Raw genomic sequence first — 13,774 nt, 5'->3', positions numbered from 1 at the left:
TAATTTTTATTACTTAATTTTATATATACTTGCATGTTTATATTCATACTTTGTATATTTATATTTATATTTATATTTATATTTATATTTATAGCTACATTTTATCTATATTTATATTTAATTTCTATATTTATATATAATTCTATATGTATATAAAGATATTAATATGCAAAATATAAATATGATAACAACGGTATTGACATATTTATAAATATATAATTTTCATATATTACAGTAACAATTTTAAATATCAATTACTTATTTGTTTATATTTAAATGTTACTTTTAAAAGAATGTATTCTTAATATGTTATATAAATATATGTAATTATGATTTTGTTATAAATATAATATCCCATAATAAATATTATAAATATCCCATAATAAATATATATTATTATAAATATTATAAATATTTTAAATTATACAGTTATAGATAATGTTACATATAATTTTACATAGTATATGTAATGTCTAAAATATATGTAGAATATATTTTATATACAATATATATAATATATAATCTTATATATATATTATTCAATAATAAATATGCAATTATATATATATATCTGTGTAATATATATGTAATATATGCAATATTCAATGTTTGATTATGTTATTATTAAAATATGGATGAGATTTCCCAATAATGGGAAATGGAATGTCCTAAAGGAAGCTCTAACCCTGCATTTCCCTCCACTGATCCTTTCCCATTCAATGTCTGCTGCTCCATCAAACCCCAAGATTTTATGAGGTTTTTTTCCCCCCCTCTCTTCAACTTTTTGTTAAATTAAAGCTGCCTGAAGAATCCCAGCTGCAGGGAAAATTATCTAAAACAATCTATTAAAAAATAACCCAAATTATCTAAAGCAATGAAGAAAAACATTTCCTGCTGCAGTTTGGAATCAAAAGGAGTTGGTGTCACCAGACACTCCTGTAAAAAGTTAAAAAAAAAAAAAAAAAGTAAAAAAGAGAAAATAATTTTCCAGACCACTGAAAAAAGCCCAGCTTTTAGGGATGCAGGTCAGTGATCAGCATGACTGTGACACGAGGCTCTGAAAAATGGGGCTTGTGATTTAAACTTGTGATTTAAAGACGTGCTACAGGGATGAAAGGGGATTTTTACCCCTAAAAACTTATGACCAACAACAAAGATTTCTTGGTAATGAGGGGAAACAAACCCAGTGAACTTCTTCTGAGTTGCTGGCTTGAATTTTTTTCCATAGTAACTGCATGGGATAAGGCAGGAATTTTTTAATCTAGTTCCTCACAGCAGCAACCAAAAATATGGAGGGGGAAAAAAAACCTCTAATGAGGAATTTTCATCCAGAGAAATCTTCCTGCTTCTCCTCCTTCCCACACACAATAACTCACACCCATGTCTTATCAGGAAAACTGCACTCAGCTTTTTCTCCCCTTTTCCTGCATCCCACATTTGGAAAAAAGAGCTCTGGAAGTGTTTCCTGTGTTTATCAGCCCCTCTCTCAGTTCCCTGTTGCCTTGACCTCGACAGCAAGGGCACTGAATTCCATTTGGAGCTCCAAAAGCTGCTCAGGTTACAACCACAGGCAAGGTGATCCTTTCTGCCCCTAAATCCTACTCTAAATTTTGGGACAGGGTATTCCTGGTGCCTCCTTCCTCCAGCAGGGCCTGAATTCCAGCCAGGACACCCCAAAATGCTGGAAATCAGGGCCAGAAATCCCCTCCATGCTGTGGAACAGATACTCAAATTAAATCAAGGGTTTGCAGGGTCTCTGGCACAGCAGGAACAGATTTATTTTAAAATCCAACCCACTGAGCCCTCACCCAGTGCACCCTGCACCCACAACTGCTCTCACTTGGATTTGGGATGCCCTGAACACTCATTTTCTGTCCTGCTTTCTTGAGGGCTGCTCCACTGTGGAATTACAAACTTTAAAAAAAAATAAAATTCCTTCTGGAGACCCTGATTCCTCAGCAGAGGCAGAGTGGAACCTACTGTGTGATTTACCCCAGAAAATGGGTGATTTCCCCCAGAAAATAGGTGGTTTATTCCAGAAAATGGGTGTTTAACCCCAGAAAAAAAAAATTCCCTGCACAAAGGAGCCTGCTCTGACTAAACAACTGCCCTCACTTGGATTTGGGATGCCCTGAACACTCATTTTGTGTCCTATCTGGACCTCCACAATCTTGGAGCACAGATTTACTGAGAGCTCTGCCTGCACACTGAGTTATCCCTGCTGCTTTCTTGAGGGCTGCTCCACTGTGGAATTACAGACTTCCAAAAAAACCCCAAAATTCCCTCCTGAGACCCTGAGTCCTCAGCAGAGGCAGAGTGGCACCTACTGTGTGATTCACCCACCCCAGAAAATCAGTGATTTATTCCAGAAAATGGGTAATTAACACCAGAAAACAGGTGATTTACCTCAGAAAAATGGGTGATTTCCCCCAGAAAATTGGGGATTTACCTCAGAAAATGGGTGACTAACCCCAGAAAAAAAATTCCCTGCAAAAAGAGGGAATTGCCTCTGCAGTTATGAGCCTGCTCTGCCTAAACATTTGTGTTTAATGTCCCTACTGCCCAAAACCACTTGTGTTTAATGTCCTTACTGCCCAAAACCACTTTTATTTGCTGTCCCTTCTGCCCAAACACTTGTGTTTGCTGTCCCTGGGTGTTTTTTCTGCCAGAAGTGATGCTCCTGCCCACATCCATCCCCACCCTTCCATCCATCCCTCTGTACCTTGTCAAGCAGAGCATTCTGCCAGAGTCTGAACATCATCATGTACGTCCTGTCCCGGGCCCCAAAGGAGGTAAAAAAGTGCTGGATGGGGAGAGAGAGAGAGAAAACTCAGCTCAGAAAAAGCCAAAAAACAGGTGAAGAACACAATAAAGCTGTTTGGGGTCACTTTCCAGCTGGAGTGAGCTCATGGAGAGGCTCTCACCAGGGAGTGAGCACTGAAACAGCTCTGTGAGAGATGTGCTGCTGTAAAACCTGGATATTTCACCTGGCCCCACACCTGAGCTCCAGCTCAGCACAATCCCTGCTCCCAGTCCTTTTCCCAGCTTGGAAAAACCCCACACACACCCTTCTAAGTGCCCTGCCAGCCTCATCCATGTGGGATTTACCTTTTCAGTGTCAGTGCAAACTTGGATGGCATTGGGAATGAGCCGGGCTGTCTTCTCCTTGGTCATGGAGCAGATGTCCTTCAAGCGAACTGTCAGCTGCAGCAGGCAGGGAACAACACCAGGAAAGGGAGAAAATAATGAGAAAAGCAGCAGAAAAACCCTTCCAAAGTCAGTGTGAGCAGATCCCCGGGGTTAACAGCAGTGGGAGAGCATCACCAGGGAGGGAAAAAGAGCAGGAAAGGGGGAAATTCAAGAGAAAGGCAGAAGAAAAACCTCGCCAGTGTCTCCCAGGCAGGGAAAAACACCAGGAAATGAAGAAAATAATGAGAAAGGCAGAAGAAAAGCCAATGTGGGCACAGCCCCAAGGCTGCCAGCAGCGGGAAAGCTTCGCCAGGCATGGAAAAGCACCAGGAAAGGGGGAAATTCAAGAGAAAGGCAGCAGAAAAGCCTCACCAGTGTCTCCCAGGCAGGGCAAAACACCAGGAAAGGGAGAAATTAATGAGAAAGGCAGCAAAAAAGCCCTTCCAAAGCCAATCTGAGCACAGCTCCGGGGCTGGCAGCAGTGGGACAATCTCACCAGTGTCTCCCAGGCAGGGAAAAAATATCAGGAAAGGGGGAAAATCATGACAAAGGCAGCAGAAAAGCCTTTCCAAGGCCAATGTGGGCACAACCCCATGGTTGGCAGCACTGGGAAGCCTCACAAGTGTCTCCCAGTGTCCTGGTTTGAAAAGGAAGTGAGGTTTTGGGAGCTGTGGTCAAACCAATGAGTGCTCAGATTTGAATATGGGCACCTGGTGTGATCACTGAGGACATGGATACACCTCTGAGAACACAGGGGGTTAAAAGCAGAGAAAAAACAGGCAGGGAAAAACACCAGGAAAGGGAGAAAATCATGAGAAAAGCAGCAGGAGAGCCCTTCCAAAGCCAATCTGAGCCCTGGGATTGGCAGCAGTGGGAGAGCCTCACCAGGCAGGGAACAACACAAGGAAAGGGGGAAATTCATGAGAAAGGCAGCAGAAGAGCCCTTCCAAAGCCAATGTGAGCCCAAGGGTTGGCAGCAGCGGGAGAGCCTCATCAGGCAGGGAACAACACCAGGAGAGGGAGAAATTCAAGACAAAGGCAGCAGGAACGACCCTTCCAGAGCCAATGTGGGCACAGCCCCGAGGTTAACAGCAGTGGGACAATCTCACCAGTGTCTCCCAGGCAGGGAAAAACACCAGGAAAGGGAGAAATTTATGAATAAGGCAGCAGAAGAGCCCTTCCAAAGCCAATGTGAGCCCGAGGGTTGGCAGCAGTGGGAGAGCCTCACCAGGCATGGAAAAACACGAGGAAAGGGGGAAATTTGTGAGAAAAGCAGCAAGAACAGCCCTTCCAAAGCAAATGGGGGCACAGCCCACAGTGGGAGAGCCTCACCAGGCAGGGAACAACACCAGGAAAGGAGAAATTGATGACAATGGCAGCAGAGGAGCCTCACCAGTGTCTCCCAGCGGAAGATGTTGCTGTAGAAGCAGATCCAGTTCTCGGAGAGGTAGAGGCGGCCCTGCAGGAGAATGTCCCTCTGGAGGGCACATGAGTAATCTGGGGGAGGACAGCACGTGGTCAGAGAGGAGCAGAAAACCACAAGATGCCACTGATACCTTAAGATTTTTGTCTTTGTGTTTTTCAGATCATGAGCTGCATCAGTGCATGAGTCTAAACCCCATATAAATTCCATATAAACTCCATATAAACTCCATATAAACTCTTCACGTTTTGGTCAGAAAAAAATAATTCCTCTGGGCATGAAATTCAAGGACACCCAACAGCCGCAGGCCCCAAAAAGCACAAATAAAAGTGAACTGGGGAGGAGAGAAAACTGGGGGAATATAATCTCATTACATGAAGCTCTAATTGGACAATTAACCCCTGAGATGTGCAAATAGACCAAACTTGTAATTGTGTGAAAAACTCATGACCATACCTGAAGGCCCTTCATTAAATATAACCACTTCATTGATATATTTAATATGTTTATGGATATATTTATATATTAACATATAAAAATATATATGTTATATATATAAATGGATATATATTTTATAAAACATAAATATTATATATTATATAATATATATTATATAATATATATTATATATAATATATATTATATAATATATAATATATAATATATTATATATTATATATTATATATTATATATTATATATTATATATTATATATACATCCATGTTTTCATATATAATATCCGTGTTTATATATAATATATGAATACATATGATATATTATATTTCATTTATTTATTTAATCCATGTAGACATGGAAATGAAGTTCCAGGACTGCTCTGTCTCCTTTTTGGACATCAAGCCCTGGTGTTTGTGGATGAATTTAAGAATGAAAACCTATATCATGAAATATATGAATATATGAAAATATATATTAACAGATCGAAATATATATGTTATATATAAAAATATATATTCATGTTTTCATATATAATATCCATGTTTATTTATAAATTATATATAATATATTATTATATATTATATATTATATAGTATATAGTATATAGTATATAGTATATAGTATATACTATATACTATATACTATATACTATATACTATATACTATATACAATATATTATATACTATATAGTATATACTATATAGTATTTTATTTAATTCATATAGACATGGAAATAAAGTTACAGGACTGCTCTGTCACCTTTTTGGACATAAACCCCTGGTGATTGTGGATTAATTTAAGAATGAAAACCTGGCTGGGTTTGTGCTGTTCCCCTCCCCAGAGCCCCCTGGGGCTGCCCTTACCCACGATGAGGCGCTCGGAGTTTATTGGAATATTTTTTTACTGGAATAAAGTTCCAGGACTCTGTCACCTTTTTGGACATCAACCCCAGGTGTTTGTGGATGAATTTAAGAACGAAAACCTGGCTGGGTTTTTGCTGTTCTCCTCCCCAGAGCCCCCCTGGGGCTGCCCTTACCCACGATGAGGCGCTCGGTGTCCGGGAGCTGCTTGAAGAGTTTCCTGAAATCCTCATTGCGCTGCTTGTACGTGGGGCTCAGCACCTGCAGGGAAAAAGGGGCTGTGAGGACAAGGGGCAGCTGGGACATGGGCTGGGGACAACAGGGACACCTCAGGGACAGCAGGAGAAGGAGGGCAGAGGCACCGAGGAGCTCCCATCACAGCCCAGAGATGGGAGGGCTCGGGCTTTATGCAGGGAGGGAGAGGAAGAGGAGAACGTGGCTTGGGAGAGCAATCCGGGCTGGAAAGGGAAAAATCCTGGAAAGGCTGCAGCCCTGCCTGGAGAGGAATTCTGTGTGCCTGCAGAGTTCTCTGTGCCTGCAGAGTTCTCTGTCCCTGCATGCTGTCCAAGGTAGGGCGTGTGCTCTGCTTGCAGCACTCACCTGCCAAACACCAGCAATGGGGCAGCTCCCCCAGGAAAATGGGGATTTGCCCCAGAAAATGGGGGATTCAGAACATAAAATGAGGGATTCAGCACAGAAAAGAGGTGATTTACCCCCAAAAATGAGGGATTCCGCACAGAAAATGGGGGATTAACTCCAGAAAACAGGGGATTCACCACAGAAAACAGGGCAGTCACCACAGAAAACAGGGCATTCACCACAGAAAACAGGATTCAGCACAGAAAATAGATTTACCCCAGAAAATGGCTGATTTAGCACGGAAAATGGAGGATTTACCCCAGAAAAGGCGTGATTCAACCCAGAAAATGGGGGTTTCGCCCTAGAAAATGAGGGTTTGCCTCAGAAAATGGGTTATTCAGCCCTGCCAGGTTATTCAGAGGAGCTTGAGCAAGCACTGGCACCAAGAGCTCAGGATTCCCCATTCCCACCCCTCTCCCCACCAAACACAGCCACGTGCTGGGATAGTGAGAACACCTCACTCCAAAAGGGCTCTCCCAAATATCCCAGGCACTGAACCCTGCCCTGCCCCTGCTCTGTGTCCTGGCCTCAGGGAGGGCTCAGGGACCACAGGGCTGGAGGGACATCGGGGTTTATGGTGTGACAGCCCACAGCTCCTCCACCCTGTGCCAGCTGCTCCCCACAGCCACAACCCCTTCAAATCCACATCTCCAGAGGATCTGCAATGCTCCTTCTCCCACAAATGCAGAGAAGGAGCCACGTTTTCCTTCTTTATCCAACAATCCAGAGGCACTGATCTACCAGGGCAGAAATGTGGGAGTGTTCCAGCACTGAAGGGCCCCAAAATTCTGAGATTAGAGAAGGCAATTTCTGCTTAAGGATGGTGGTGGAGCCACAGGGGTGGGAGGAATACAGAGTTTATTTAGAATCAGCCTCACAGCTCTGCCAAAAGCTGTCAGATTGCAGCAGATTTGATGTCGGTTGTCAAATCACAGACAACCCCTCGCCCCCAAAAGCGTTCCCTGTTCCTCACAGCAGCTCAAAACTAGAAACAGAATATTCCAACAGGAGCAGAGGGCCCAGAGGAAGGGATCTCACTCTGAGCAAAACCTGCCAACCAGCTGATGACAGAAACATCAATTGTACTTCCCAAACTCCCAGCCTGAACATCTGGAAAAGATCTTGGTGTGAGATGGGCTCCAGCAAGAGCCCAAGGCCAAGATTTCCAGGAACAAGCAGAGAGGATGGGGATGGAGTGGGGAAAGGGGATTGAAATCCCTGCAGGGCTGAGCTTGGGGCTCAGCAGGAGCTCAAACCTGTCCTGGGAGAGGCTCTGCTCTGCCAGGGCACAGCCAGCTCAGTTCAGACACTCACAGCTGGGATTCCATCAGGTCCAGGGCTGGCATTTCCTCCAGAGGAGTCCACGAGTCCCTCCAGGTCCCACCAGGGCAGCTCTTGGTCCAGGCAAAGATCCCAGAGGGAGCCACACTCCAGCAGGGAATCCATCAGCTCCTTCCCCCAGCCCTGCTCAGCTGCCCAGCTCCACTGCAACTCTGCTCTTCCTGCTCCCTCTGCTCCTTCTTTATGTCCAAAGCCCAGAGAGGTGCAGCCTGGCAGGAGTCCAGGTGGGTTTAGGCGCCTTTCTCTGCTCTCCTGCCCACATCCAGCTTGTCCAAAGCCCAGAGAGATGCAGCCTGAGGAGTCCAAGTGGGTTTAGGCGCCTTCCTCTGCTCTCCTGCCCACATCCAGCTCTTCCAAACACAGAGAGGTGCAGCCTGGCAGGAGTTTTAGGTCAATTTAGGTGCCTTTCTCTGCTCTCCTGCCCACATCCAAAGCTCAGAAATGCAGCCTGGCAGCAGTTCAGGTCAGTTTAGGTGCCTTCCCTTGCTCTCCTGCCCACATCCAGCTCATCCAAAGCCCAGAGGAGCAGTCTGGCAGGAGTTCAGGTGGGTTTAGGTGCCTTCCCTTGCTCTCCTGCCCACATCCAGCTTGTCCGAAGCCCAGAAGTGCAGCCTGGAAGGAGTTCAGGTGGAGTTCAGGTGGGTTTAGGTGCCTTCACCTGCTCTCCTGCTCACATCCAGGTAATCCAAAGCACAGAGAGGTGCAGCCTGGCAGGAGTCCAGGTAGGTTTAGGTGCCTTCCCCTGCTCTCCTGCCCACATCCAGCTCATCCCAGGCGGCCCCTGATGATCCCAGCCAGGATTTCCCCTCCAGAGCACTTTTCCCAAAGAGGCTCATGGGGGTGATTGTGCTGCTGGGCACTCTCTGTGCTCTCCTGCTGCAGCCTCAGCAGTTCCTCGCTGTGGGCATCCCCTGCAGGAGCCCTGGCAGGTGTGAGCAGGGCAGCACAAGCCCCCAAATGTCCAGCGGTGCCAGACCCGACCCCACACAGCTCCGGCCCCGACTCACGCGGCTCCAACAGCTCCAGCTCAGCTCTCCCCTCTGTGGCAGCAGAAAAAGCAGCAATTCTGCCTCCTCGGTGCCTCAGGCTCTGCTCTCAAAGGCAGCCTCAGTCTCTGTGCTTCTCATGGAAGGGGCGGGCAGGGAAGATCCCAAAATGCCTCCCCATGGCTGCAGTGAGTGGAGCTGGGAACGCCGGCGGCCAATGCCCGGCAGTAACCCGGCCCTGCCTCCCAGCAGATGTTTCCTGTCATGGAAAGTTGCTGGACAGAGTGTGCTGGAGGCTGAGGGGAGCCTGGGACGTGGGCTGCTGTCCCACTCCCTGCACATGGGCCCCTGTCCCTCTGCCTGCAGGTCTCAGTGCCCTCCCAAACACAGGGGGGCTCCTGAGATCTGCCCACGCTGGCTGGGACAGCAAATACCCCTGATATTCTCAGATTTAGAAAAAGAAATAAACTCTGTATTGCTGAAAAAGACAATTGGCTGGGGAAGCGTTTGGAACACAAACCCTGTGAGGAACAACTGAGGGAGAAAAGGAGACTCAGGAGACTCGGCCTGGTTGAGCCTGCAGACACCCCTGGGTGATGGGGGCTGTCCACAGGGCTGGGATGGATGGATGGATGGATGGATGGATGGATGGATGGATGGATGGATGGATGGATGGATGGATGGATGGATGGATGGATGGATGGGGGGCACCTGAGCTGCTCTGCACGTGTGAGGAGCAATATTTGTGTTTCCTGGGCCCCACTGAGCTCAGTGGTGAGGGCACACCTGGAGTGCTGTGCCCAGCTCTGGGCCCTCAGCCTGGGCAGGACCTTGGGACACTGAGCACATCCAGAGGGGCTGGGAACACAAACCCTGAGAGGAACCCCTGAGGGAGCTGGGGGTGCTCAGCCTGCAGAAAAGGAGACTCAGGGCTGCCCCCATCACTCTCACAGCTCCTGAAAGGTGCCTGTGCTCAGCTGGGGCTGGGCTCTGTCTGCAGCAGCACTGACACAACCAGAGCACACAGCCTCCAGCTGTGCCAAGGGAAATACAGGTTGGATAGCAGAGAAAAGTGTTTTACAGAAAGGTGATAAAGTTCTGGAATGTTCTGCCCGGGGAGGTGGTGGAGTCCCCATCCCTGGGTGTGTTTAACAAAGCCTGGATCCAGGGTTTGGGTGAGGGGTTGGGGCTGGGTTGGACTCGATGATCTTTAGGGTCTCCACCAACCTGGTGATTCTGTGATTTTTCTGAATTCTGTAGTTCCGTGGTTCTGTGTCTGTTCACTGCTCAGGTCAGTTACAGGAAGAAGAAAAATATTCAGGCATGTGATAGATAAAAATAAAGGATGTGGCTGGGAGGAAGCAGCCATGGGAGGCCCACAGAGGCAGAATCTGAGGGGCTGCACCGCTCATGGGTGCATCTCTGAACCCACTCCTCTCCCCAAAATTGGGACTTTCTAGGATTCATTAATAAGTCAGGTCAGTTTGGAAATGAAGGGCTGAGTGAAGTCCCTGCAGGCCCAAAAAAGCCCCATTCTGTAGCCAGTGAATGACAAAGAATTTGCAGCCACCTGCACTGCTTTACTGGATGCTTTACTGAGTTTCATTTGGCTGGAAACTCCAAAAGGAACTGAATAAAATAAAACAAAAATCCACCCCCAGCCCTCTGTCTGTGCAGAGATGTGCCAGCAGTGATGGGAAGAGCTGAGCTGGAGCTGGAGGCAGCAAACATTAAAACATTAACTGCACTGCAAACACAGAGATGGGACAGGATGGCACTGCCCAGGTGAGGGAACTGCTCCCTGAGCAATGGGGACACAAGGGTCACTCCCTGTGGTGACATCTCCTCATTCCACACAAACAAATCCTCCATGGAAACGTCCAGCAAACACTGCCGGGGAAAGGGACAGGGCAGAGAACACAAAACCTGAGGAATGTTGAGTCTTGGACAGCACAGAAAATAGAGAGATGGCACAAGGGACAGGAAACAGGGAGCAGAGGTGGCACAAAAATCAGGGAGTAGAGATGGCACAAGGAACAGAAAATGGAGCAGAAATGGCACAATGAACAGAAAACAGGGAGAGAGATGGCACAAGGGACAGAGGAAAGGGAGCAGAGATGGCACAAGGCACAGAAAAGAGAGAGCAGAGATGGCACAGGAACAGAAATTGGAGCAGAGATGGCACAAGGAACAGAAAACAGGGAGAGAGGTGGCACAGGGCACAGAAAACACGGAGAGGGATGGCACAAGGAACAGAAAACAGAGCAGAGATGGCACAAGGCACAGAAAATGGAGCAGAGGTAGCACAAGGAACAGAGGAAAAGGGGAAGGAAAAGCTCATCCACTTTTCATGACTGATGGGCTTTCTGTGGTTTACATTGCTTCTGGAAAACTGCTGGAATAAACAGAACAGGATCTGGGAGAGTTTAGACCCCACTGACAGCAGGGCTGGTGTGAAAAACCAGCAAAGAAAGTCCAACAGCATCTCCTCTGAACCCATTCTCAGATTTTGCATCTTTTTCTCCTTTTAAAAGTGATTGAAAAGCAGAGGAAGATGCTTCAAAGTAATCACTGGGATCTGGGCTGGAAAATGGATCTGCGTTCATCATCACAGGAGCTGGCACTAAATGTTTACTGCTAATTTAGTGCCTCTACAAGCCAGCAACTGGTAATCCACACATTGAAAGTGATGGAAAACCTGACAGGATAAAAAGCACCTAAAAGGCAGGGAGTTAGCACTGCTCCAGAAATAATCTGATGAAATGGTTACTGGGAGTTCAAAGATGATTGTGCTGATTTAAAGAGAAAAGGGGGAGAAATTTGACAGGATTTAAAGCATCTGAAAGGCAGGGAGTTAACACTGCTCCAGAAATAATCTGATGAATTGGTTACTGGGAGAGTTAACCATCATGAAATGGTCACTGGGAATTCAAAGATGATTGTGTTGATTTACAGAGAAAAGGGCTCTTCAACACTCTGCTCACACATCAGGCCTGGATTTCTGCATTAAACTCCATTCCCATGATTGCTGCTGCTCACCTGCCACCCCTGGAAAGGTTTTCCTGATGTTCTCCCCAAAATGAGGCAGAATTCCCCGTTGCCTTTACAAGAATTTTTTTTTTGTTTGTTTTACTCTTTCCAGCAGCTGAGTCTCCCCTGTGGCACCCACGAGGTCTCCAAGAACAGACAGAGCCCTGTGAGCCCAGCCAGGGCTGATTCCTTATCAGCCTTGTGATGCCTGGGTACTCTCCAGAAGCTCAAGGGCTGCTCAGAGTTCCCCACAAAGGCCCTTTAGAGCCTCACAATCCACGTCAGATCCTCCCAGCTCCTCCTGCACAGGCTCTCCCTGCATTCCCCTAAAGGAAAACTCTGCCCCCTCCCCTCTACCTGTCTCCTCACGGGCATTTTGGGGTTATTTTTGAGGCTCTGAGCTCCTGCCAGGCTGAGGGCTGCCTGGCAAATTTGTGTGCTGAATTTATGTGCAGAAATTTGTTGGCGGAGCTGCAGGATCAGGGCTCCTGTCCCACTCCCTGCAATCCTCAGGGCAGACTTTGCTCCCCCAAACACAGGTGGGAAGGGCTGGGCTCTATTCATCTGCCCACACTGGCTGGGACAGCAAATATTCCTGATATTCCAATATTTAGGAACACCTAAAAGAGACAATTGGTGTCTTTTCACTGCTCAGTTAAAGGAAGAAGAAAAATATTCAGGCAATCCTGAGTGCAGACTTTGCTCTCCCAAACACAGGGGGGAAAGTGTGGGCTCTATTGACCTGCCCACACTGACTGGAACAGCAAATATTCCTGATATTCTAATATTTAGGAACACCTAAAAGAGTCAATTGGTGTCTTTTCACTGCTCAGTTAAAGGAAGAAGAAAAATATTCAGGCATGTGAGAGATAAAATGAAAGAATTCAGAGCAAGGCAGACCTTGGGATGTAAATGCCAAAGTAAAAACTTCATGGGTTTAAATCTCACCTCTTCCCTGCTGTCAGCTGAGTTTTCTCTAACTTTTCAAGTTCACCTTATTCATTCTCTTTTCCAGAGCATCCTCTGGATTCTCCTGGTGCTGAATTAAAATCAAACCTTGCTGTGGAGCAGCAGAAATGCTGCAGGATATTCAGACACAAACTCCAGTTTGGGAACAGGGAGTAGAAGGGTTCACAGCCCAAGTGAGGCAGAATGAGGCAGGAAAACCAAGGCAGAATTGCCAGGCTCAGAATGTCAGGCTCAGTGACACCAAAGTGGGGCCCTTTGCCCAAAACTCAGAGAAAATAAGGAGAGAAGGAGAGAGATTTTATCCCTGGCAGCAAAATATCCCCAGTTTGTCTCTCATTTTAATTGCATCTGCTGGGTGACGAGTGGCATCTCCCAAGTGTGGAGTTACTGACACCCCCCAGACAGAGCAGCTCCTCCTTGGGCTCCTCAGGGAAGCCAAACACAAATTTCCACCTCTCAGAGCCCCTCAGGGGTACAGGGTAAGGCACATCTCTGTTGCAGCAAACAAAACCACAAAGGAAATTCAGCTTTAAGGCCTGAGGTCTATTTTATGAATTGTTTTAAAAGTAATAAATGAATTAACAATAATTCACCACACAGACACACAACCCAAAGCAGACACTACAATAGTTAAACCACAACTGACCAACAGATTTTCCCCCCTAAAAACCACAATATTTCCAAACCAAAGTCTCCATGTACACAATTCCTCACTAAAGGCTTGAGAATCACCTCAGGGATTTTTCCTTTCTCCTGAGCTTCTGTTCTTCCACCACAAGGACAAGAACACAAAGCAACCCCCAAAACTCTGAGTGCATTTATTCCCAAACAATAAATATTCTCACTCTCACAGAGCACCTGCACCAGTTTTTATGTGTC

General features: G+C 46.4%; 1 protein-coding gene across 6 annotated transcripts in view; it reads right to left on the bottom strand.

The window, feature by feature from the left end:
• Nucleotides 1-13,774, bottom strand: part of GRAMD1B (GRAM domain containing 1B) — a 124,836-nt gene that overhangs the window by 21,745 nt on the left and 89,317 nt on the right. For all 6 annotated transcript variants that reach the window (XM_063178252.1, XM_063178253.1, XM_063178256.1 and 3 more), the window contains 4 exons: nt 6,107-6,191; nt 4,583-4,686; nt 3,109-3,204; nt 2,723-2,803 (listed from right to left, as the gene is read on the bottom strand). In XM_063178252.1, the coding sequence (XP_063034322.1) occupies nt 2,723-2,803; nt 3,109-3,204; nt 4,583-4,686; nt 6,107-6,191 (366 nt within the window). The remainder of the gene's footprint in view (nt 1-2,722; nt 2,804-3,108; nt 3,205-4,582; nt 4,687-6,106; nt 6,192-13,774) is intronic.

Source organism: Melospiza melodia, chromosome 29 (assembly GCF_035770615.1).
Source record: "Melospiza melodia melodia isolate bMelMel2 chromosome 29, bMelMel2.pri, whole genome shotgun sequence".
In the NCBI taxonomy this organism is placed as follows: domain Eukaryota; kingdom Metazoa; phylum Chordata; class Aves; order Passeriformes; family Passerellidae; genus Melospiza; species Melospiza melodia.
This window is presented reverse-complemented; position numbering and strand designations above follow the sequence as displayed.